This window comes from Salvelinus fontinalis, chromosome 4 (assembly GCF_029448725.1).
Source record: "Salvelinus fontinalis isolate EN_2023a chromosome 4, ASM2944872v1, whole genome shotgun sequence".
NCBI lineage: Eukaryota > Metazoa > Chordata > Actinopteri > Salmoniformes > Salmonidae > Salvelinus > Salvelinus fontinalis.
Genome location: NC_074668.1, coordinates 50650836 through 50677612, shown reverse-complemented (window position 1 = coordinate 50677612; position 26777 = coordinate 50650836). Strand labels below are relative to the sequence as shown.

Genomic DNA, 26777 nt, shown 5'->3' with positions numbered 1-26777 from the left:
CCCCTGGGCTTCCTTTCATTACCATATTTGGTGGTGAGTGGAAACGCAAACCGGATGCCTCACATTTATACATCCGGTGAAACTTCTGGCTAGTTGTTCTATCTGTGGCAATATCGTAGTTGAAGCTAGCAAACGGAAAAATGTTTCACATATTTTGTCAAACTTTTTATTAATTCGACGAAAATAATGGATATGTTCAGTAAACTGACACATCTCTTTCAACAGGCGTTGGAGACCGTAAGTAATGGTTGTTGACAAGCCCTTTTCGTACTCCACTTCCTGGATTTAGCTAGCTGGGTAGATACTGTATGATGCAAGCTAATTGGCTAGCAGCTAGCTAACTTTACTTATTTGACTTTGGCTCATATAAAGTTAGCTAACGGCTAAAAAAGTTAGTTAGCGGCTAAAAGTGAACTATTTACAGGCCTTACATTTAGTTAAATAATGCGCCAAATAACAAGTGGCAGCCTAATCCAACGCGTTAGCTAGCCAGCCAAGTAGTCAAAACTAGCTAACAAGATGGTGACAAGCGATCTATATTAATTTATTTGGTGTAATATGCTTTTTGAATAATGCCAATGTTATTATGAAGTTGTGTAGATGTGTTAATCATTCGGACAAGTATCTAACGTTAGCTTGCTACCTTAAAACTACATATGCCATGGCGTCTGAAATGTTTGTTGATAAAGATTTCCAGCTATCCCATAGAGTTAGATAGGTGATTCATCTTTGTATCTCTGATATGATAGCGCCAGTGAATGCAAGTATGCAATTTTCTTCTTCTCGATTGGCTGATGACCCGGTTGGACATGACTCCAACATGATCACCAGGAGAGATCAGCCAATGAAGTTGGAAGTCCCAACCAGTTAACTACATTCAAATAGTGGAACCCTCATTGGCTTTGGCCATGCTAATATAGATTTTTGGCCACTGGAGACCTCTAACGTTCTCTATGGACTAGACTGACCTGACTCCATATTTGCTCAAGTGGAATTCCACAGACATATGATACCACATTCCATCAGTGGGCAACTTTCTTGTGGGATGGGGAGAGTGACAAACTCATACAAGACAGGAGGAAGCGCAACTGATCAATGGAATATGTTTTATGCTGGATAGGACATGATTGTTTAGGCACATATTCTTTGAGCTGAATCATCTCATGTTTCCCTTCTATTTTCTAGAGGGAGCCATCAGTAAATTTATTGGACTCTTTCGTGGACCACTGGAAAGGGATAACCAATTATTACATTGAAACTACAGGTAAGATTGAGACACTACTGAAATGTTGAAATTAAGAAAATGATGAATACCCCAAATGTGCCACCAAGTGAACTTGGCCTGAGTTACATTGCGAACTAACTTGTCAGCAGTAGGTCTATTTCCTTTTAATACTGCTGTCATATTCGGCATGTGTTCATAATGGCCTATGTTGAGTGCATTCAACTGTGATGTTTTTCCAGTTCAAACGAGGCCTGTAAAGCAGACAGACATCCCATGGCGATTGAAGCAGATGCTGGATATCTTAGTTTACGAAGAGGGCCAACAGGGGCAGGAGGAGATGGGCCCTTGTATGGAGTACCTCCTACAGCACAAACTGCTGGAGACCCTCTGCACCCTAGGCAAAGCACAGGTACCACACACACAGCAGGTGAAATTATGTCATGTGTGGTAAGTTTTGATAACCCTCTCTTCGACACTGATCTCTTCGTCCTGCCAGTACCCCCCAGGAATGAACCAGCAGGTCCTGGTGTTCTTCTCCAAGATCCTGGTACAAATCCAAAAGCCAATGCTTCACATCCTCAATGTGAATAGGCCAGTCCAGGTAAGGAGTCATTCGATCTGGTTATTGTTCGTCACTATGTTGTTGTCTATGGCTGTTGGAAATTTGATATACAGTGCATTCGGGAACTATTCAGACTCCTTTTTCCACATTTTGTTACATACAGCCTTATTCTAAAATATATTTTTTTCCCCCTTCATCAATCTACAGACAATACCCCAAAATGACTAAGCGAAAACAGTTTTTTAGCCATTTTTGGTTATGTATAAAAAATAAATACCTTATTTATATACAGTACCAGTCAAAAGTTTTTATTTATGTTTTCTACATTGTAGAATAATAGTGAAGACATCATGTAGTAACCAAAATAAATGTTAAACAAATCAAAATATATATTTTTTGAAATTCTTCAAAGTAGCCAGCTTTGAACTCTCTTGGCATTCGCTCAACCAGTTTTCATGAGGTAGTCACCTGGAATGCATTCAATTAACAGGTGTGCCTTGTTAAAAGTTCATTTGTGGAATTTCTTTCCTTAGAGCGTTTGAGCCAATCAGTTGTGTTGTGACAAGGTAGGGGTGGTATACAGAAGATAGCCCTATTTGGTAAAATACCAAGACCATATTATGGCAAGAATAGCTCAAATAAGCAAAGAGAAACAACAGTCCATCATTACTTTAAGACATAAAGGTCAGTCAATCCGGAAAATGTCAAGAACTTTGAAAGTTTCTTCAAGTGCAGTCGCAAAAAACATCAAGCGCTATGATGAAATTGGCTCTCATGAGGACCGCCACTGGAAAGGAAGACCCAGAGTTACCTCTGCCGCAGAGGATAAGTTCATTAGAGTTACCAGCCTCAGAAATTGCAGCCCAAATAAATGCTTCACAGAGTTCAAATAACAGACACATCTCAACATTAACTGCTCAAAGGAGACTGCATGAATCAGGCCTTAATTTAAAGACTCCAATAAGAAGAAGAGACTTGCTTGGGCCAAGAAACACAAGCAATGGACATTAGACCGGTGGAAATCTGTCCTTTGGTCTGATGAGTCCAAATTTGAGATTTTTGTTTCCAACCGCCGTGTCTTTGTGAGATGCAGAGTAGGTGAACGGATGAACTCCGCATATGTGGTTCCCACCGTGAAGCATGGAGGAGGTGGTGTGATAGGGTGCTTTGGTGGTGACACTGGCTGTGATTAATTTAGAATTCTGGGCACACTTAACCAGCATGGCTACCACAGCATTCTGTGAAATACAATTATCTATCGTTGTATCTTTACCAAGATAAAGTGATATTTTAAATGTGGTTTCCTTAACTGTAAAATTGTCCTCCCAAAATTCCTGACATTGCTCTCAACAGAAGCTGGTTCGTCTGTGTGGTCTTCTGGAATCGCAGACTGAGAAAGAGGAGGCTCAGTTTATGTTTGTTGTTTGCTCCAGGGTGAAACAAGATCCGTATGTTCTCAACTACATTTTAGAGGTACTTTAAAATTCAACCTTTTTGATTTGGTCGTGCATTTTCAAGCACTAAACATGTGTAGGCAATGGGCATACTGAATAGTAGTACTAATGGTAGAAGTTCTAAAATTAAAAGTAGTGGTAGTAATACTTTATCACGTCATTAGTTTGACAGTAGTTGCCTAGATGTAGTTGATTTCATTGCATCATCCGAAGTAATGTCAACGTATGATTGATGTATTTTTTATTTTTTTACACTGTTTTACTTGTCATGTAGATTAAAAAGGATAATCACTCCAAGAGGTCTATTTCTACCTCTGAGGATACAGAAAAAGGGAGAAGTGGAGAAACTGTGTCTTCCAATTACCCCACAGCTTCCAACCCTGCCTCCACCTCCAGTCCTCAACAGCACTCACCCACTGACTCTCCCTCCACTATTTTCCCAGCCAATGCAGGCCTCATCCATGTCTTGGTCCACTTGAGCAGAAGCCAGGTGTGTTCAGCAAGGACTATTTTACAAACCAATACATAATTCATGAATTTGAGGCTTGTAAATGAACATCAAGTTATCAATAATTTGCCACGTTTTTCTTTGTCTCCTTGTTCAGAAAAGCAGAGTTGCACTGAAAGCCTTTGAGAGCTTGCTGCTCCTTGTCAGCATACCAAAGGAAGATACTGCAGTGTGCCTAGCTGAAAGCACCCCACTGTGTCAGCTACTAGCTGAGAGGTTGTGTGAGCTCTTCAGCCAGCTCCCGGCTACGCTGGAACCTGCAGACATCCACAGTTTCCCCCAGACCCACTGGAAGTGAGTTTAGTGGCCCAGAGCATGCAGGAGCCCTTATTGGTGGACTTTCTTTTTTTTCTTTTTTTTTTTACTGTTTGCAGCAATATCTATTTTACCTGCATTCATATAGGACAGACAGTTGTTGGTGAGAACACGTCTCCAGAGACACCAGAGGTGCGCATATTAATCATGCTGTAGAATTCATTACAGCAAACAGGTCAAACAAACTGCTAAAATAAACAAGTCACTCAGAAAAATGAATCGTTCGCGAACTGAAAAAAGGTGTGGGAGGGATGGATGAGGAGCAGGGGCCGGTGTGACAGTCTGTGTGGCACGAAGAGAGAGAGAGGGAGAGTAGCCAAACCGACTCGCGCTAGTTAGATAAGCTATGGCAGCAACAAGTTTGTCTATCATACCATCTGGTGGTGCCTGCCTTGGCTGCTTCAAGGTCTATCCTTGCAGGCTATGTAGCAATGTTACATAGATCATTTGATTTAAAGATGCAGATATCGCTCCCCCCATTTCCTGGTTTTCAGTTTGACAAAACAAGGAAGTCGAGTGTAGAGAATCATTGTACCATCTAAACCGTTATGAAATATATTTTCCATAACCAAAAATATTGTATTTTCAGCAGTTGTACAAAACCAAAATGAAACGTAAGAACAGGAATCATGGAAATGGTGCATATAGAACAAATCTACCGCTTCTAAGACTTGCTTTCAATGAGAATGACAGATCTGTAACACACATGTTTGCATGAATTAGCATATAATACTCTGCAACAATAATTGTAACCCTTTCACCTGTTCAAGCTATCCCACCAATAAATCTATATTTTCACCACCTATTTCAACTATAACCAGTCACCACCATTACTACTACAAGTTATTTTAAAACCATACATACTTAAAAACAAGCTAACAAGCACACCACATTTTCTTCAGGAAATGTACTTTTCAGTGATCACTGTTAGCCAGAATAGTTTATTTATTAGATAGAACTACAGCTAGCTATCAGTAGGTCTACAGTCGTGGCCAAAGTTTTGAGAATGACACATTAATTTCCACAAAGTTTACTGCTTCAGTGTCTTTAGATATTTTTGTCAGATGTTACTATGGAATACTGAAGTATAATTACAAGCATTTCATAAGTGTCAAAGGCTTTTATTGACTATTACATGAAGTTGATATTGAAGAGTCAATATTTGCAGTGTTCTTTTTAAGACCTCTGCAATCCACCCTGGCATGCTGTCAATTAAATTCTGGGACACATCCTGACTGATGGCAGCCCATTTGTGCACAATCAATGCTTGGAGTTTGTCAGAATTTGTGGGGTTTTGTTTGTCCACCCGCCTCTTGAGGATTGACCACAAATTCTCAATGGGATTAAGGTCTGGGGAGATTCCTGGCCATGGACCCAAAATATCGATGTTTTGTTCCCCGAGCCACTTAATTATCACTTTTGCCTTATGGCAAGGTGCTCCATCATGCTGGAAAAGGCATTGTTCGTCACCAAACTGTTCCTGGATGGTTGGGAGAAGTTGTTCTCGGAGGATGTGTTGGTACCATTCTTTATTCATGGCTGTGTTTTTAGGTGAAATTGTGAGTGAGCCCCCTGGCATGACACAGGACTGACGGTAGTGCTCACCTTGTCTTCTCCGGACAAGCTTTTTTCCGGATGCCCCAAACAATCGGAAAGGGGATTCATCAGAGAAAATGACTTTACCCCAGTCCTCAGCAGTCCAATCCCTGTACCTTTTGCAGAATGTCAATCTGTCCCTGATGTTTTTCCTGGAGAGAAGTGGCTTCTTTGCTGCCCTTCTTGACACCAGGCCATTCTCAAAGTCTTTGCCTCACTGTGCTTGCAGATGCACTCACACCTGCCTGCTGCCATTCCTGAGCAAGCTCTGTACTGGTGGTGCCCCGATCCCGCAGCTGAATCAACTTTAGGAGACGGTACTGGCGCTTGCTGGACTTTCTTGGACGCCCTGAAGCCTTTTTCACAACAATTGAACCGCTCTCCTTGAAGTTCTTGATGATCCGATAAATGGTTGTTTTAGGTGCAATCTTACTGGCAACAATATCCTTGCCTGTGAAGCCCTTGCCTGTGTTTCCTTTTAGGTAATCATGGTTGACAGAGGAAGAACAATGATTCCAAGCACCACCCTCCTTTTGAAGCTTTCAGTCTTTTATTTGAACTCAATCAGCATGACAGAGTTATCTCCAGCCTTGTCCTCGTCAACACTAACGCCTGTGTTAACGAGAGAATCACTGACATAATGTCAGCTGGTCCTTTTGTGGCAGGGCTGAAATGCAGTGGAAATGTTTTTTGGGGATTCAGTTCATTTGCATGGCAAAGAGGGACATTGCAATTCATCTTATCACTCTTCATAACATTCTGGAGTATATGCAAATTGCCGTCATACAAACTGAGGCAGCAGACTTTGTGAAAATGTATATTTGTGTCGTTCTCAACTTATGGCCACGACTGTACATACAAGCCTGTTCTTCAACTACCACAAGTACTTTTAAAGAGCTGTCATCATTAGAATCAACATCATTTCTTTCTCCAAATAATAGCCTACAACTTTAATCATTAAATTATCATTCAACTACAATCAAACTTAATTTACACTAATTGTTTTACAAAAGTAACTCGAGGATCTATTTATCTGAAACCCACATAATGAATGATTCAGTTGCTTTGCTTTCCTAAGTGTTGTCCACTTGATCCTGCCTTTTATTCCTATCTTTTGACAGATCACTTTGTCCTGTCTTGCAGTTTTCACATGCAACAACTGTGGTTTAGACATTTTTATGATCTAACTGCCCCACAATAAAAAAGTAATAAGGTTGATTTCTAGTCTATCAAAGTAAGCAGACCAATTATTTTACCAAATTTGACTATGCAACTGCTTTTTTTTAAATAGTGAAGTAATACTTTTAAACTTCCATTATCACAAAAATACTTAGAGCTAAAGCAAGCCCCACAACTTTACTTGTACAGTTATAATCTTGTTTTCATTTGGTAATGGACCTGATGATGTTTTGTGCAGTGTTCCATTCTCTCAGAGCGGTATGCAGGAAAGCCAGTCGTTTCCTGGTAGTGAGCACATGGAGAGGTTTTTCGCTTGGCTGGACTTCCTTGACCATCTGATGAGGGAGGCACCAAAGGTAAAAAAAAAAAAAAGCTGAAATATTTGACCATTTAATTGAGTTTCCACCAAGAGAGGATGTCGAGTGCAGTATATTTGCTGTTTTTGTAGAGCCTCGCTGTGAAATTGGCCAAAGAAATTCACAATTGCTGGCTTGTCGGTGTTCTACAGCATGAGCTGCTCCAAATGTAAGTGACCCCCACCTACATTTTCTCCAATGAGGTTTTGTACATATACAGTGCATTCGGAAAGTATTCAGACCCTTTCACGTTTTCCACAAGTTTCTTTTGGTTTTATTTCTCAAATTATTATAAAAAAACATCAAATTGACAACTATTGAGACCCTTTACTCAGTACTTTGATCAATCTTGGTTTCATCAGACCAGAGAATCTTGTTTCTCATGGTCTGAGTCTTTAGGTGCCTTTTGGCAAACTCCGAGCGGGCTGTCATGTGCCTTTTACTGAAGTGTGGCTTCCGTCTGTCCACCCTACCATAAAGGCCTGATTGGTGGAGTGCTGCAGAGATGGTTGTCAGAGAAGTTTCTCACATCTCCAGAGGAAATCTGGAGCACTGTCATGAGTGACCATCGGGTTCTTGTTCAACTCCCTGACCAAGGCCCTTCTCCCCCGATTGCTCAGTTTAGTCGGGCGGCCAGCTCTAGGAAAAGTCTTGGTGGTTTCAAACTTATTCCATTTAAGAATGGAGGCCACTGTGGTTTTGGGGACCGTCAATGCGGCAGAATTTATTTTGTACCCTTCCACAGATCTGTGCCTTGACACAATCCTGTCTCAGAGCTCTACGGACAATTCCTTCGACCTCATGGCTTGGTTTTTGCTCTGACATGCACTGTCAACTTTGGGACCTTATATAGATAGGTGTGTGCCTTTTCAAAATCATGTCCAATCAATTGAATTTACCACAGGTGGACTCTATGAAGTTGTAGAAAAATCTCAGGGATGTTCAATGGAAACAGGATGCACCTGAGCTCAATTTCGAGTCTCATAGCAAAGGGTCTGAATACTTATGTAAATAAGGTATTTCTGTTTTTTTATTGTATGATGATTGATCGGGGAAATTATTTAATCCATTTTAGAATAAGGCTGTAACAAAATGTGGAAAAAGTCAATGGGTCTGAATACTTTCCGAATGCACTGTATCTGGGACATATGGACTATTATTAATCAGTGGTTTGTGTTTTAGGTCTGAGATGGGCGTGCTGGTGAACACGGCGCTGCTGTGCTGCTCGGTGCGTCACATCCAATCCCCTGCCATGGTGGAAGAGCTGGTCTCATTCCTCCTAGGCAGACACACACAGAGCGAGCAGCGCTTGGACACAGAGAGTCATGTGCTGCGTTATCAACTTATAGAGCACTGTGACCACATCTCCGATGAGGTAAGCCGAAGGTGCTGCTACTGTAGCCCTCAGTAAAGGCTGAACATGACTAAAGACGAGACAACTGGAGTTCACATCTCTCATGTTGCTACTATGAATATAGTTAAGCTATTTGTATTCCCTTATTCTTCTTTTGGCATACAACACTAAGGAAGTACCAGCATTATTTCTGGTTACTGCTGGTGACATGTGCTGTACTTTCTCTCTGCCTCCTAGATCAGTATCACTACTCTGCTCCTGTTTGAAGAGCTCCTACAGAAGCCTCACAGGGACATTCTCTTCAACCTGGTCCTGAGGAACCTGGAGAACCGCTGCTACGTGACACGCACTCTGGGGGGAGGGGATGATTGCAGGCATTTCACTGACACCGATCCCGTGGAGGAGAACGAGTGAGTTAACTCATCCAGAGGTAGAGCTCCAATGGAGAGATTACCTCTCTGTAGGGGCTAATAAAAATCAAGGTTGTTGCGAGCCACTGACACACAGGGTGAATTGCATAGTTAATCATGACTATGACTAGTTCATGAGTATACAGTCAGCAATACCATTCAGGAATGGCTTCTACACTATCCATATATTTTTGTGTTCCCCTTGTACCTGAACAGAGAACTAGAGGAGGACCCTTTCTTCACAGACATGTACGGCGAGGATGAATTCAACAGCTCAGAGCAGCTTCTGCATCGACCCCAGCTCATGAGAGAACATCGCTGCAGTGGACAAACTCAAGCATTGGACATTGTAAACAGGTGCCATTAACCACAGAATGAAATAGAACACTGATACAGTTCTCTCTATGCAGTTAATAATTAACCATCAGTAATAAAATTGAGTCTAGGCACAACATTCATCCCCTCATTCAAGTTATAAAGAAAACTGATCAGACATCTCTCACGAAGGAACTACTTTTTATATTTTAGCATCTATAACTCGCTTTACAGTTTTTAAACTTTACACTGTCGTTTTGTTTTGCAGTTTTCTGTGTTTGGTCCCCCAAGAAGCAAAAACCTCTCAGCATGTCCAAGGTGCCCGATATGAAACTTATGTCCATGACGCTCATGAGCAGGTGAGCGGAGAACTTCAAGCAGTGAAAGTCATTGCCAAGAGTAGCATAAGTGCATAAATTGAGGTCTCAGATCTGACGCAAAACATCAGATTTGTTTTATTTTTTACATCTAGTTTAAAGAGTGCACTGCATTCTTGCTCGATTGGGATTGGCCGGAGTCCCTCAAACCAACCGAGTTGTCTGTATCCAGTTCTGATTTCTTCGAAGGCCACTTCCTCAAAGTCCTGTTTGACAGAATAGGTCGGATCCTTGAGCAGGTAGCCTTCAAGGGATTTATTTTTGCATTTTGTTCATTGGTCCACTGTATATACAATCCCAAAATGTTTTTCATGTCTGCAATCATGCTCTCAAGATGGAGCACTTTCCGTACAACTGTGTTTTGTATATGGTACAATTATTGCATAGTCATCATAATACATTAGTGACCACCATGAGTGCTGTGTTTAGTCACAAACATCACTTCACTTGTGACGTGTGTGTGTGTGTCTCTCTCTTAGCCCTATGAGCTGAACCTCCAGGTGACATCGGTGTTGTCCAGGCTGGCCGTGTTCCCTCATCCCCACCTCCATGAGTACCTGCTGGACCCCTACATCATCCTGGCCCCTGGAGCCCGCTCCCTGTTCTCTGTGCTCATCAGGGTGGGTGACCTCTACACTCACCTTCTTCCTTGTCTTTCATGAAGGTTTTACTGAGCTATAGTTTTCACAAATACATTCCTAATTATGTTTCTCCTGGTTTGACAGGTGATAGGCGAACTGATGCAGAGGATCGAGGTGATCCCAAACTTCACAGAGAAGCTTGTGCATGTCCGAAGGCAGCTGATGGGCCTGGATGGGGAGTCTGGGTAAGTGCCATAGAGAAACAAAGTGCATTAGGAAAGTATTCAGACCCCTTAACTTTTTCCACATTTTGTTACATTACAGCATTATTCTAAAATTAATTTAAAATAGTTTTCCCTCAGACAATTTTTGCTAATTTATAAAAACTGATAACATTTTACGTAAGTATTCAGACCATTTACTCAGTACTTTGTTGAAGCAGCGATTACAGCCTCGGGTCTTCTTAGGTATGACGCTACAAGCTTGGCACACCTGTATTTGGGGAGTTTCTCCCCTTTTTCAAGGTAGATCCTCAAGCTCTGTCAGGTTGGATCGGGAGCATCGCTACACAGTTATTTTCAGGTCTGTCCAGTGGTGTTCAATCAGGTTCAAGTCCGGACTCTGGCTGTGCCACCCAAGGACATTCAGAGACTTGTCTCGAAGCTACTCCTGCATTGTCTTTGCTGTGTGCTTAGGGTCGTTGTCCTGTTGGAAGGTGAACGTTCGCCCCCAGTCTGAGGTCCTGAGATCACTGGAGCAGGTTTTCATCAAGGATCTCTGTACTTTGCTCCGTTCATCTTTCCCTCTATCCTGACTAGTCTCCCAGTCCCTGCCGCTGAAATACATCCACACAGCATGATGCTGCCACCACAATGCTTCACTGTAGGGATGGTATTGGCCAGGTGATGAGCAGTGCCTGGTTTCTTCCAAACGTGACGCTTGGCATTCAGGCCGGAGAATCTTGTTTCTCATCGTCAGAGTCCTTTAGGTGTCTTTTGGCGAACTCTAAGTGGGCTGCCATGTACCTTTTTACTAAAGCGTGGCTTCTGTCTGGCCACTCTACCATAAAAGCCTGATTGGTGGAGTGCGGCAGAGATGGTTGTCCTTCTGGAAGGTTCTCCCATCTCGACAGAGGAACTCTGACCTCTGTCAGAGTGACCATAGAGTTCTTGGTCACCTCCCTGACCAAGGACCTTCTCCCAATTGCTCAGTTAGGCTGGGCGGGCCAGGTCTAGGAAGAGTCTTGGTGGTTCCAAACTTCTTCCATTTAAGAATGGAGGCCGCTGTGTTCTTGGGGACCTTCAATGCTGCAGGCGTTTGTTTCTGGTACCCTTCCCCAGATCTGTACCTTGACATAATCCTGTCTCGGAGCACCTGAGCTCAATTGAGTCTCATAGCAAAGGGTCTGTATACTTATCTAAATAAGTTTTATTTTTAGTACATTTACAAAAATGTCTTAACCTGTTTTAGCTTCGTCATTATGGGGTATTGTGTGTAGATTGAGGGCCTATATAAAAAGTTTTTAGAATAAGGCTAATGTAACAATGTGGAAAAGGGGTCTGAATACACTGTGTATAAAAAGTTTAAATTCATTATGTGGTAAGTGTGTGCGTAATGGTCAAAAGTTGATCACCATGCGCTCTGAATGAAGTTTCTTATATTTTCAATGCAATATGTGCGTAAACACTTGTGCAATATAAAAAAGGTGTAAATGGCATTCATGTGCGTTGACCCTCCACTACACCAATTGGTAGTAATACAATACATGTGTTCTTCTTAATAACAAAAACCACCCTCTGGAGAAGCAGACTGAGGAAATGACAATGATTTTGTGTGGATCTTGCCTCCTCAGAGTGGATCACATGCTCCTGCTTAAGGGAGTGATCATCCTGGAGGAGTTTTGTAAGGAGCTGGCGGCCATTGCCTTTGTGAAACTTCCCGCCAACACAAACTTGCAAAACACTGACACCTTGTGAATCCTTGAACGGAACACTCAGTCAGAAGACGGATGACACCAGTCACAGCTGCTTACGCGTAAACTAAGCCATAGTTGACAGGAGGTACAAGGACAATAGTTGTTCTCCAAAGATGAGGCATTGGTACTTGCGAGAATGGCAAATGTAAGATTCATCTCCATTTTTAAGTTTATTGTAAATGCTGAAATGTTTTGCTTTGAGTTTAGCTTATGTTACATGATGACTATGCAAACAATAATAACTATCTTAAGCAAACTATCACACCTGGAAGTAAATTATGCAGTTGATCAAATCAATGTAAAAGGTTGCGTTCCATCTTGTCTTTGTAACAGTTGCGTATATAAGATTGCTGTAGGCTATGCTATCCCTCGTTCCTGAGAGGTATTCATAGTGCTTATGTAGGATCATGTTCTTGTTCATTATGGTCTAAAAGGCTAAACTGATCCTGGATCAGCACTTTTAATGAAGCTTGATATGATCATCTGGGCTGTGAGACTGGTTGGAACAACCTAAAACTGCATTATCCAGTTTAACTATTGATACTTTCTGTTTGCATGGCGATGAGTCCGTCCTGGAGGCAGAACTGAACGGTTTCCGCTAGATGGGCCAGGTACAAAGTCTAAATAAATTAATACCAAAAAGCAAATGTTTTAATATAAGGTTAGGTTTAAAATATTTATACTTTGTGGCTGTGCCAGCTAGCAACCACTCTATGGAGTTGCTTCCAGAACAAGATTCATGACAAAAAACACTATGTGCTTGCCTTTTTTCACATTTTATTTCTGTGTTGAGGTGATGTCTTATGTGGACCAGGGTCACTATACACATCGGTCTTAATACATTGTTTTAAACATCAGTCTCTGTACAATCCTTTCTAAAGTATGATCATGCAACTTAATAATTGAGATGAGCCTCAAAGTATTTAGCTTACTAAGGCTTGGTTTTCTGTATTTTAAACAGACTCAGCGACATGAGCAGCAGTGCAACCAAATATAATGCTGAGAGCATCTGCATTGAAGTTTGCGTCCCTCTCCTACAATGTGATAGCTGAAGAGATTATTTTTGCTTTGTACTGTTAGAAGTCACCCTGTGCGTGCCATAACATCATATTGCTGAATCAACCTGTCATGCTTTCATAACAGTAAATCGATTTTTCTGCCATGGGTATTAGATTTCATGCGGATTATCTAAAATGGATCATATCATGAAGCTAGATCATGTTTGATAGCTAAATGTAGTTTTTGAATAATAGCAGACTTGATTGAACATTTGATCAAAAGGGTATTGCAGTCCATTTTTCCCAAATTATTTCTGAAAAGTTTTTTGCAATCTTTTCCAGCAGTTTTTGGAATGGTGGTCCTGTGTGGCTGTTGGTAGAGCATGGTGCTTGCAACACCAGGGTTGTGGGTCGATTCCCATGGGGGACCAGTACAAAGAGTACATTTTCTGACTGTCAGTCGCTCTGGATTAGCGTTTGACAAATGTACAAATTGATAAACATATCGCCTGTAGTAATGTCTGCTCTCAAAGGTACATATGTCTTTTGGCCACTCAGACAGCTACTTGCCCCACACATTCCTAATGCATTCCCAAAATCATCTTCAAGTAAAAAGTGTATTGTTTTTGGAATGTCACCCCCTCCTTAGTAGAGACTATGCACTGGAAGGAAGGACCCAGTAGTTATTCTCTGTTGAATCTGGTCTCTTAGCTGAGGATTCTCCACTTTGTACCACTGAAAGCGAGGGCTCTCGATCAGTGGTGGTTGACTGGTGTGTGGCCCCTCCCCAGTGTGTTCTAAAGACACCACTGTGTTGAAGCAGAGTCCATCTGTCTTCCCAGGGACCCTTCCATTGTGCTGTAGTCCCAGGATTCCCCTTGTGTTGACGTTGAGGTCGTAGTAGGAAGAGGGCATGGCCTCTTGTACCAATTTGTTGGCCGCCCATGTGACTGTGTGGGTTTTAACAGACACGGCCACAGGAAGGTGTAGGTCCTTAATGTTGCCCAAAAGGAGCCAAAGCACCCCATCAGAGCTGCTGAAGGTGAGGAGAAGTCGCTGTACAACAACATGGCAGCACATGTCTATAGGGTGAGCCACAGGATGCCAGGGCTTCTTTCTGTATTTCAGGGCGATATCGATGAGTCTGAGGATGTCACGACCCCTCAAGGTGAGTGGGGAGTCTTGGTCCCACCACTGAGCCTGGAGAGACTCTCCATCAGCCTCTGCCGTCGTCTTCAGGGAGCCTCCTAAGGGAGGAAAATATGCGGGAACAGCAGTGAAAAAAGTAACTAATCAATGCTGCCGAGTCCTGAGGAATACAAGAAGTTCAAAACTTGACAAATTGACTTGTTGGAATGGTGGCAACCAATGACAGTGCCACATTGAAAGTCACTGAGCTCTTCAGTAAGGTCATTCTGCCAATGTTTGGCTAGGGAGATTGCAGGGCTGCGTGCTTGATTTTATACACCTGCAACGGGTGTGGCTGAAAGGTGTCCACATACTTGTATATACCCACCCACTCATTCTTGAAGAATATAAAAGCTGAGCACAACTCTAAGCCTGCCATTTGTATGAAAATCTGAAATACGTGGATAAACTTTTACCTGTAATCTCCGCCAAGAAAACAAATCGGATCCACTGTGGCCCCTGTTCTTGGACCAGAACCAGGGTGATGGGTTTGCAGTCAAATCCAGCCTCTTCCTTCACTTCCCTTCTCATGGCCTCCACAATGCTCTCTCCCTCTTCCATACGGCCAGCTGGAAGGTACCACTGTTTGTAGCAATTCTCCTTGGCCTCCTGCACCATGAGCACCTCATTCTGCAAATACAGGTGACACACACACACACACACACACACACACGTACGTACAATAGGATGCACCTTCATGAAAAGTGTAATGAGATGTCTTAAATATATATTTTTTTAAACAGTACCAGAAACTATTCATACCTCTTGCAGACCTTACTCCAGGATGACATTCCTAAGGGGGCATGTTACATCCATGGGGAGCCCTAATAAAACAAGGTAGATTGGTTCTACTGCTGTTCAAATGTAGAAACCTTTATCTGAAACACAGCCATGTGCACACGCACACCCTTCCAAATTAATGGATTCGGCCACACCCGTTCCTAACGGGTGTATGAAATTGAGTGCAGCCATGCAATCTCCATAGACAAACATTGGCAGAATGGCCTTACTGAAGAGCTCAGTGCCTTCCAACATGGCCCAGTCATAGGATGCCACCTTTCCAACAAGTCAGTTGGTCAAATTTCTGCCCTGATAGTTGACCGAGGAAGCCCTAAGTGCTGTTATTGTGAAGTGGAAACGTCAAAGAGCAACAACTGCTCAGCCACGGCGTGGTAGGCCACAAAAGCATAAAGAACGGGCATGCTGAAATGTCTAACCACGCTATTGGTCCTATACTACTGCGACATACAAAAATCCAAGTCTATCTGAAATGCAGCCATATACACAACTACAATTTTGCACACAAGAAAGCATGGGATGTTGAAGAGAAGCCCCACGAAGACTGGTAGCCCAAGTGATGAGCTAATTAAAACACACCATAACCATTGATTCAGGACCATGGACAGAAGGCTACTGTCAGTTAGTGCGATGAAAGGATTCACTGCCAATTTCAGCACCACTTATGTGGACAGCCAGGACAACAGGAACACCATGCCAGGGCTCACCTCAGAGCACAACCAACAGGCTACTTTCCTATACCCATAAATTAAGGGAAAGCTGTATATCGATCAATAGGAATTAGACCCGCAAAAGCAAGCAATGACATTAAGAATCACATAAATCTAACATGCATTGAAGTAAAAAGCAGTGGCTTAAAGTAAATAGTGCGTTACATAAAAAAAAAATCTGCCAAACAACCAGGCTTACATGAGGGGAAAACCATTGAATGAATCATTCTGACACGGCGACCATTTTCTGGATTTATGTTTTATATTCCGTCTCTCATAGATGAAGTGTACCTATGATAAAAATTACAACAAAAAATACAGCTTTGTAAGTAGGAGAACCTGCAAACTCGGCAGTGTATCAAACACTTGTTCTCCCTACTGTATATATATACATACATACATACATACATATATACACATTTTCTTCGCATATTTTTTCGAAACTCAACCTCTCCTGCAACCCGCCTCACCAATAAAAAAATAAGGTATTATTCACCTCAAATCTGAAATCCACAACAGAAGCTAGCTAGTTCACTGGCTAACTTTAGTATTCAGCTAACCACGGTTGGCGGTCATCAGCTATCCTTTAGCTCAAAAAGCCGTTGCCAGTTTTGTACAACGCGACTCAGACCAGAGCATAACGGACCTATTTTCTCTCCATATCCCCGGATTTCTACCGCAAGCTCTGGACATTTACACCTGGATCTTGCAGCTAGCTGGCTGCTATCCGAGTGACTACTGGCTACCGTCAGTCCCGGAACAAACAAATTATTCTGGAGCGATCCAGCTGAAGAGTTCCATCAGCCACTCCTGGGTTACAATCACCTATCCGGACCCGTTTTACTGCAGATGCGGAGCCCCCACCGGGCCTTCACGACTGGACTACCGACGTTATCTGCTCGAGGGAGTTATCCAACTGGCCCCTCCGTCGCAACGTAACCTGAAGGCCCATCTGCGGCCCGCTAATCGTTAGCTGTCTTATCGGCTGCTATCTGAATAGGTCTATCGGACAATTTTCTTGGGCCACTATAACTATTTTGCCATTTGGATTGGTCCCCTCTACCACACGGAACCCCACCAATCTACCGACGAAAACGCACGAGGTGGCTAAAAACAGACTTCCATCCTCTGCCAGCTTGCTACCCATGGCCCGGCTAGCTGTCTGAATCGCCGTGACCCCAACCAACCTCACTACTCACTGGACCCTTATGATCACTCGGCTAAGCATGCCTCTCCTTAATGTCAATATGCCTTGTCCATTGCTGTTCTGGTTAGTGTTTATTGGCTTATTTCACTGTAGAGCCTCTAGCCCTGCTCATTATACCTTATCCAACCTTTCAGTTCCACCACCCACACATGCGATGACATCACCTGGTTTCAATGATGTTTCAAGAGACAATATCTCTCTCATCATTCAATGCCTAGGTTTACCTTCACTGTATTCACATCCTACGATACCTTTGTCTGTACATTATACCTTGAAGCTATTTTATCGCCCCAGAAACCTGCTCCTTTTACTCTGTTCCGGATGTCCTAGACGACCAATTCTCATAGCTTTTAGCCGTACCCGTATCCTACTCCCCCTCTGTTCCTCTGGTGATGTAGAGGTGAATCCAGGCCCTGCAGTGCCTAGCTCCACTCATATTCCCCAGGCACTCTTTTTTGATGACTTCTGTGACCGTAATAGCCTTGGTTTCATGCATGTTAACATTAGAAGCCTCCTCCCTAAGTTTGTTTTATTCACTGCTTTAGCACACTTGGATGTCCTAGCCGTGTCTGAATCCTGGCTTAGGAAGACCACCAAAAACTCTGAAATCGCCATCCCTAACTACAACATTTTCAGACAAGATAGAACGGCCAAAGGGGGCGGTGTTGTAATCTACTGCAGAGAGCCTGCAGAGTTCTGTCCTACTATCCAGGTCTGTACACAAACAATTTGAACTTCTACTTTTAAAAATCCACCTCTATAAAAACAAGTCTCTCACCGTTGCCGCCTGCTATAGACCACCCTCTGCCCCTAGCTGTGCTCTGGACACCATATGTGAACTGATTGCCCCCCATATATCTTCAGAGCTCGTGCTGCTAGGTGACCTAAACTGGGACATGCTTAACACCCCAGCCATCCTACAATCTAAGCTTGATGCCCTCAATCTCACACAAATTATCAATGAACCTACCAGGTACCACCCAAAAGCCGTAAACACGGGCACCCTCATAGATATCATCCTAACCAACTTGCCCTCTAAATACACCTCTGCTGTTTTCAACCAAGATCTCAGCGATCACTGCCTCACTGCCTGCATCCGTAATGGGTCAGCGGTCAAATGACCTCCACTCATCACTGTCAAACGCTTCTTGAAACACTTCAGCGAGCAGGCCTTTCTAATCGAACTGGCCCGGGTATCTTGGATGGATATTGACCTCATCCCATCAGTAGAGAATGCCTGTTTGTTTTTTAAAATGCCTTCCTCACCATCTTAAATAAGCATGCCCCATTCAAGAAATTTAGAACCAGGAACAGATATAGCCCCTTGGTTCTCTCCAGCCCTGACTGCCTGTAACTAACACAAAAACATCCTGTGGCGTTGTGCATTAGCATCGAACAGCCCAGTGATATGTAACTTTTCAGGGAAGCTAGAAACCAATATACACAGGCAGTTAGAAAAGGCTAGCTTTTTCAAGTAGAAATTTGCTTCCTGCAACACAAACTCTAAAAAGTTCTGGTACACTGTAAAGTCCATGGAGAATAAGAACACCTCCTCCCAGCTGCCCACCACTGAGGATAGGAAACTCACCACCGATAAATCCACTATAATTGAGAATTTCAATAAGCATTTTTCTACGGCTGGCCATGCTTTCCACCTGGCTACCCCTACCCCGGTCAACAGCACTGCATCCCCCACAGCAACTTGCCCAGGCCTTCCCCATTTCTCCTTCTCCCAAATCCAGTCAGCTGATGTTCTGAAGGAGCTGCAAAATCTGGACCCCTACAAATCAGCCGGGCTAGACAATCTGGACCCTTTCTTTCTAAAATTATCTGCCGAAATTGTTGCAACCCCTATTACTAGCCTGTTCAAACTCTTTCGTGTCGTCTGAGATTCCCAAAGATTGGAAATCAGCTGCGATCATCCTCCTCCTCAAAGGGGGGAACACTCTTGACCCAAACTGCTACAGACCTATATCTATCCTACCCTGCCTTTTCTAATGTCTTCGAAAGCCAAGTCAAACAGATTACTGACCATTTTGAATCCCACCGCACCTTTTTCGCTATGCAATCTGGTTTCAGAGCTGGTCATGGGTGCACCTCAGCCACGCTCAAGGTCCTAAACGACCTTGAGCGTGCAGCCGTATTCGTTGACCTGGCCAAGGCTTTCGACTCTCAATCACCACATCCTCATCGGCAGACTCGATAGCCTTGGTTTCTCTAATGACTGCCTCGCCTGGTTCACCAACTACTTCTCAGACAGAGATCAGTGTGTCAAATTGGAGGGCCTGTTGTCCGGGACTCTGGCAGTCTCTGGGGGTGCCACAGGGTTCAATTCTTGGGCCGACTCTCTTCTCTATATACATAAATGATGTCACTCTTGCTGCTGGTGAGTCTCTGATCCACCTCTACACAGATGACACCATTCTGTATGCTTCTGGCCCTTCTTTGGACACTTAACAACCCTCCAGACGAGCTTCAATGCCATACAACTCTCCTTCCATGGCCTCCAACTACTCTTAAATACAAGTAAAACTAAATGCATGCTCTTCAACCGATCGCTACCTGCCCCACCCGTCCAGCATCACTACTCTGGACAGTTCTGACTTAGAATATGTGGACAACTACCTAGGTGTCTGGTTAGACTGTAAACTCTCCTTCCAGACTCACATTAAGCATCTCCAATCCAAAGTTAAATCTAGAATTGGCTTCCTATTTCGCAACAAAGCATCCTTCACTCATGCTGCCAAACATACCCTCGTAAAACTGACTTTGGCGATGTCATTTACAAAATAGCCTCCAATACCCTACTCATTAAATTGGATGCAGTATATCACAGTGCCATCCGTTTTGTCACCAAAGCCCCATATACTACCCACCACTGCGACCTGTACGCTCTCGTTGGCTAGCCCTCGCTTCATACTCGTCGCTAAACCCACTGGCTCCAGGTCATCTACAAGACCCTGCTAGGTAAAGTCCCCCCTTATCTCAGCTCGCTGGTCACCATAGCAACACCCACCTGTAGCACGCGCTCCAGCAGGTATATCTTTCTGGTCACCCCCAAAGCCAAATCCTCCTTTGGCCACCTCTCCTTCCAGTTCTCTGCTGCCAATGACTGGAACGAACTACAATAATCTCTGAAACTGGAAACACTTATCTCCCTCACTAGCTTTAAGCACCAGCTGTCAGAGCAGCTCACAGGATACTGCACCTGTACATAGCCCATCTACAATTTAGCCCAAACTACCGCTTCCCCTACTGTATTTATTTAGCTCCTTTGCACACCATTATTTCTACTTTGCACATTCTTCCACTGCAAATCTACCATTCCAGTGTTTTACTTCGGCACCATGGCCTTTTTTTTTTGCCTTTACCACCCTTCTCACCTCATTTGCTCACATTGTATATAGACTTATTGCCTGTATGTTTGTTTTACTCCATGTGTAACTCTGTTGTTGTATGTGTCGAACTGCTTTGCTTTATCCTGGCCAGGTCGCAATTGTAAATGAGAACTTCTCAACTTGTCTACCTGGTTAAATAAAAATAGTGCGGACAAGTGACACCGATGATCAGATCAGTAGCTTCTAAAAAGTTGCTGCGTTCAGAAGGGTCGGAGCCCCAGGATTGAAAGTCATGTTAGCAATAAACTCAAAGTTTGGCTCTATCGCTGCTTACAATAAGCCTTGGCCTTAAGTCTCACATCTGTGCCATATATGTGAGTAGACTGGATTTTACAGAGCATCTGTCACTTGATTTCAAAATTACTGGCGAGGTGGCCAGAGCATCTCTGATCAAGTAGTCTTAAGTTCTCCCCCAGTATACTTTGCAGCAACCGTGGGTTTCCCAAATAATTTGTACAGGGAGCTACACACATAGAAAAAGACATTCTGCCGCCTCAGACGACCTAGCGTGCACCCCATGCAAATGCAGTTGGTGATTTAAAGTTATCACGTGGCATTAAGTGATTCAATTGATATTGCAATATTTTCTGCACACCCCCGTGTTTCCCGGACATCACACTAACCCCGTTGTAGCATTGACTTAGAATATTTTCAATGCTGAGGTCAACATTTGTTAGCTCTGAGATAACAAGGTTAGTAAGTGATAAAGCATCACATTGTTTGCTTGTTGCCATTGGCAGCAACCGCTCTCGCACACTTTTTTTGCGTCTACAGATCGAATAACAATAGAAATGTTAATCACATCCAGTTGGATCTTTGGTTCCATCTACTTTCAGTGTATACCACGATTCACCAATTTCCTCTGACAATCTTGCGAGCTATGATTTTGTTCTGAAGGTCATGGGATGTGTATTGTATTACGTGGAATTGTGCTAAATGCTTTTGCAAGTTCCTTGCCTTTTCTCCAGTTACTGCTTCCTTCCTCATAGTCAATCGCATCCAAACTCCTTCCCAAAGGACACTCATTTACTGCAATAAACTCCCAACGTCCACAATCCCCGAAATACTTTATTAGCTGCTCAGTATTCACTTGAGTGGTTATTTTTTCCATTGCGCTTCGTGTTTTTCATAATCATGCATTTCACATGCTTTTTAAAGAGGTATGCTTCCCCGCCCTTTAGTATTGTCATTGGCATGTTTCCAACTTGAGTAGCCAGTTTGAGTGAAGCTCTATCCGAATTAGCATTGGAGCCGAGGATAACAGCATCTGCCTTGCGGGAATATTCAAGCCACTCTGGTCTTCAACCAGGCGCTTTCTCCCACTGAAAATGCGGCACAGGTAAGTGTCGAGACAAACCTGTGCTGGCTCCTCACAGATGTCGTCAGGTGCTAGTGGCTGGGTAACGGAGGTGCAGGTGTTTGTTGTGATGTTACCCTCATGCTACTGGTGCTAGGCCATGGCTCATTTCAATCTTTTTGGTCAGCAGGCGGCGAGGGGGATGGGTGCATTTGCTGCTCTCCTCAACCTCTGGTCAGGCTAGCAGGCTACTCGGCATCGGTCTCAACATGGTCCTCAGTTTTTGCTCTTGGCAGTGCCCAGCCATTTTCAGATATCCATGCTGATCAAAGCTTCGCCGACTAGCTTTAATTATTCAGTGCACCACTACCAAAACTTAAAAGCTAGCTGTAACTGTCTGCAAAAGTGGAAAAAATATCTACATTTTACCCCGCCCTGGGATCCAATGAGCTTCCTAAACAAGGCAACGAAGGCAGTACCTTATGATATTGCATGGCTAGGTGCCAAATCATATTTCGGGATTTTAACAATCATTATTACTGGCAGGTTCTTCCATCTCAGCCAAAGAACTCTGTAGTTCGGTCAGTGGTCATTGGGTTCTTGGTCACCTCTCTGACCAAGGTCCTTCTTGCCCAGTTGCTTAGTTTGGTTGGATGGCCAGTTCTAGGCAAAGTCTGAGACTTTTGACATTTCTTCCATTTCCCAATGATGGAGACCACTGTGCTCTTGGAAACTTTCAACACTCAAGACTTTTTTATACCCTTCCCCAGATATGCCTCATAACAATTGTATCTCTGAGATCTATGGACAATTCCTTGGACTTCATAGTATAGTTTCTGCTCTGAATTGCACTGTGGGACCTTATATAGACAGGTGTGTCTTTCTAAATCATGTCCAAACAATTGAATTGGCACAGGTGGACTCCAAGTTTGGTGTGACATCAAGGATGATCAAAGGAATATGGATGCACCTGAGCTCAATTTGGAGTGTCATAGCAAAGGGGTGTGAACACAAATCAAAACTTATGTAAATTATTTCTGTATTTCATTCTCAATGTGTTTATTTGTAAACATGTTTTCACTTTGTCATTCTGGGGTATTGTGTGTGTAGATGGGCGAGAAATCTATTTTGAATTCAAGCTGTAACAAAATGTGTTAAGTCAAGGGGTATCAATACTTTCTGAAGGCACGATGTAGCTGAAAGCAGAGCTATGATACTGGCTATAAATGTAGAAATGAGCTATATCATGTTTGAGACATTTTTAAAGCAGGAATTAAGTTTAACTGGAAATGTAAGTGCCATCAATTCCCACTGTACATTTATTTTAGACAAAGGCCACAGAAGTCTAATGTCCTTAGGCCATGCTGACTTCTGCATGATAGAATGGTAATGTGTCAGGTTAGTAAGTGACCTAATTAACTTACTTAGCTCTTTAGCTTGGTGAATTAATCCCTTATCCTTACAGAGTTCATTGCTCACTACCTTTTCATTGAAGATGACAGCGCTGACGATGTAGGTTATCGTTTTCCTCAAGGCAACTGCTTGGACCTCTGCGGGTGCCGAATCGAACTCGTCGTTCACTTCTAGTCCTTCACCATTTAAAAGCTTTTCCACATCATTGTTCACATTCATAACTGCAGGTGACCCCACAGGACAAGCCTGGTCCCTGCAAAGAGATGCATAGAAAGTTGCACATCCCATCTATGCTCCCAACAATTTCACGGGAAAAATCTCAATCACCGTTTCAAAATGTTTGCTGAGGTTTATTCATAACATTTTTGGAGCATTTAGTGTGAGACTTTATTTTCATACAGTTTATCTTCTGTTAATCAATACCTCGACAAACATTTTTTTGGTGTGTCAGCTAATGCTTTTCACTGAATTATTGTAACATTAGCACATACACTGAGTATACCAAACATAAGGAACACCTTCATAATATTGAGCTGTGCACCACCCCACCCCCTTTTGCTCTCAGAACAGCCTCAATTCATTGGTGCATGGACTCTACAAGGTGTCAAAAGCATTCCACAGGGATGCTGGCCCATGTTGACCCCAATGCTTCCCACTGTTGTGTCAAGGTGGCTGGATGTCCTTTGGGTGGTGGACCATTCTTGATACACAAGGGAAACTTAACCCAGCAGCGTTAGTTCGACACACTCAAACCGGTGTACCTGGCACCTACTACCCTACCCCGTTCAAAGGCACTTAAATATTTGTCCTTGCCCATTCACCCCCTGAATGACCCACATTCTCAATTGTCTCAATATATTTTTTAACCTGTCTCCTCCCGTTTATCTACACTGATTTGAAGCGGATTTAACAAGTGACATCAAAAAGGGATCATAGCTTTCACCTGGTCAGTCATGAAAAGATCAGGTGTATACTCAGTAAGCTCAAGAAAAAAAAGGTACATTTTTGTTTAGGTTGGTGACAGGTGTGTGTTGGTTGGCAGAAAGAGTCAGATGATACAAAATGTAAGCTAATGTTTAATGAATGAGGTGTGGCCCTATCTAGAAACCATGCCCAGGTCAAGAAAGCTTACCAGCAGCACTTGCTGCACTGATAGCCTACCGGCGGGTGCTTTTTCTAAGCCTATGTCAGATGCTCCGGTGAGTAATTGGCTCCAATGAGTAATTTGCTCAATATTAGGAGTTGAGAAATGAATTTGACATCAGCTAGCATGTTGTGGAACACACCTTCCACGTCGTTCATTATTTTCCATAGAATGCATAGCCCCTTGTTGATAAAAATTATAGCCATGGTATAAAAGTGATAAACAGATTTGCTGCTAGAAATCTGTTCAACATCCACGGAAGTAGCTGGCAAATTAACTGGATGGCTACAGTAGTTGCCATGGTAACCAAACACTTGCTAGTTGGGCTAACCAAACCATCAGTCCTAGCTTGCTATTATGAAAATCTAATTAAACAATACCAATGTTTCCAATTCAACTTTTGCTTTAAAAAGTAGCTCAAACTAAATGTAAGAATGAACTATAGCCATTGAATTCTGCTGTGCCGATATACCATGCGTTATAGGAAAATAATGCACGCTCTAGAATGCCCTTCAAGCCAATAAGAAATGAGTATTCAACAATGCCATGGTATAACATCCTATAACACACGCTATATTTGTATACTTAAATGGCTAGTTAATTCTTAATGTTTGAGCGGCGTTTGAAGAAGTCTAATTAAACATTATTGGCATTGTCAAATTTGATTGTCAGTGGCAAGCTAGGACTGATAGATTGGTTAGCTAAACTAGCAAGTCTGTCTGGTTACCACGGGGACTACTTTAGCCATCTAGTAAACTTGCTATCTACTTCAGTGGATGTTGAACACATTTCTACTGGCAAATGTGTTCAATTATAGCCATGGTATGAAAGGGTATAATCAACTCGGGGCTCTATGCGTTCTCTGGAAAATAATGCAACTTCATGGAAGGTCAGTTCCACTCCGCCAGCAGGTCTTAGAACAAACTTTCCATGTAGTTCATTATTTTCCATAGACCGCATATCCCCTCGTTGATTATCCCTTACCTATAGTGTCGGCACAGATTGAACAATTAAGGTTGGCGTTTCCACTCACTACCAAATATGGTGGTAAGAGGAAGCCCAGTGGCCGGCAGTGGGACAGGATAAGATGGATTTTGGCCGAAATTCTGCGATTTCTCATCGACGAAACATTTGATCTCAATACAGTTCCGTTTCCACAACTATAATCGGTTACTAACAGAGTGGACTAAGTTAAGTAGATTTTACCCTTTGTACAAGGTAAAATGTCAGATATTGCCAATGACATGTTAATTAATATTCAGTGGCTAAATTTCGCATGCAAGTATCGCTTTTCCGGCGGCAAGTAGCCAGCCTGACGCGATGGGCCAGTATCCTAATTAAAGTTCTGGTTCGAATACATGTGTGACAAGGTCAAAACTGTCGACGTGACCTTCGCTTGAGCAAGTTACGTCACCCTGATTTCTCCAGTTGCGCCGTATTACTATGGATGCACCTATAAAACACTACATTGCACCTATCTGGTATATTTAAAAACATATCGTAGGTGCGCTACTGTAGCTAGGACAGCCATTCAGCATTGTTTTGATGTCGCTGTTGAATGGGTGTACACATTAAAGTCTCGACATTACCTAAGTAATAATAAGAAATTACATGTGGTGGTATTTATACCAATTACCTTCACTGAAGTAACATCAACTTTGACCGTCGGAGTCGGCTGGCTTGTTTTCTTGACAGGTGAGCTCAGCTAATCTTACTAACATCGGCCTCTTTATGTCCTTGACTAGTTGAGAGGCTTTGATGTGTTGCAAGAAACAACGATAATATTGTGTCTGTGCCTCAGACTTCAAGGCGGCACCCTACACTGGTTGGATATCCCGGTTTCGAATTGAACGAATCATGACCTATTGTTTTACAAAGGACCGCCCCAGCACTTTCTGTTCCAGCAAGCCCTTCCGGGATAACTAACACAGTAGCTAACTAGCAAAGACGTTTCAAGTTCCCGACATCGTTTGCAGCTAACATCATGCATAGTGCGCATAAATCATCACACACATTTCAAGACGTTATAACAACCCTTCAACGCTAAAACGAGTAACATATTAGACAACTGTAACCTGTGAAACGTTAAAATCTTGTGGCTACCAAGTAGGAACTAATATTAGTTAGCATAGCTAACGTTATTTAGCATTGTTCAGTCCATAGAAAACCAGCCCGCTGATACATTTAGCTTGATTGTTATCAACTCGAAATCGGCTAGCTATTCAAATGTATGTTTTAGTTATAAATTAACTAGTTAGCTATTTATAGGCTGAACATTTCCTTACCCCACTGAAGTTAACCATTTTTCTTTCTTGCGAGTTCCTCTGTTTACACAGTATAGCAATGATGTGAATCATCCATGCATTCTAGCTAGCTACTACTGTACCACCCATGTTTCCTCCCCACTAATTTATGCA

General features: G+C 42.8%; 2 protein-coding genes across 7 annotated transcripts; one reads left to right on the top strand and one right to left on the bottom strand.

Moving 5' to 3' along the window:
- Positions 1 to 64: 64 nt before the first annotated feature.
- On the top strand, positions 65 to 13064 carry fhip2b (FHF complex subunit HOOK interacting protein 2B). Its single transcript, XM_055920495.1, has 17 exons — positions 65 to 237; positions 1186 to 1264; positions 1465 to 1634; positions 1722 to 1826; positions 3141 to 3260; positions 3516 to 3731; positions 3847 to 4043; positions 7078 to 7195; positions 7288 to 7364; positions 8378 to 8570; positions 8787 to 8959; positions 9176 to 9316; positions 9543 to 9633; positions 9747 to 9890; positions 10131 to 10271; positions 10377 to 10477; positions 12085 to 13064. The coding sequence occupies exons 1-17, from the start codon at positions 187 to 189 to the stop codon at positions 12206 to 12208; spliced, it is 2241 nt and encodes a 746-aa protein (XP_055776470.1). The 5' UTR covers positions 65 to 186; the 3' UTR covers positions 12209 to 13064.
- On the bottom strand, positions 12333 to 26777 carry nudt18 (nudix (nucleoside diphosphate linked moiety X)-type motif 18). 6 transcript variants are annotated; one of them, XM_055920499.1, is made up of 5 exons: positions 16398 to 23268; positions 16101 to 16192; positions 15156 to 15217; positions 14810 to 15023; positions 12333 to 14452 (listed from the first exon to the last, which is right to left on the bottom strand). In XM_055920499.1, exons 4-5 carry the CDS (start codon positions 15009 to 15011, stop codon positions 13851 to 13853), a joined length of 804 nt encoding a protein of 267 aa, XP_055776474.1. In that variant the 5' UTR covers positions 15012 to 15023; positions 15156 to 15217; positions 16101 to 16192; positions 16398 to 23268; the 3' UTR covers positions 12333 to 13850. The 6 variants fall into 6 exon arrangements, with proteins under 6 accessions (XP_055776474.1, XP_055776472.1, XP_055776471.1 ...); XM_055920497.1 differs by lacking the exons at positions 15156 to 15217; positions 16101 to 16192; positions 16398 to 23268 and adding exons at positions 23286 to 23469; positions 26646 to 26777; XM_055920496.1 differs by lacking the exons at positions 15156 to 15217; positions 16101 to 16192; positions 16398 to 23268 and adding exons at positions 23286 to 23469; positions 25997 to 26277.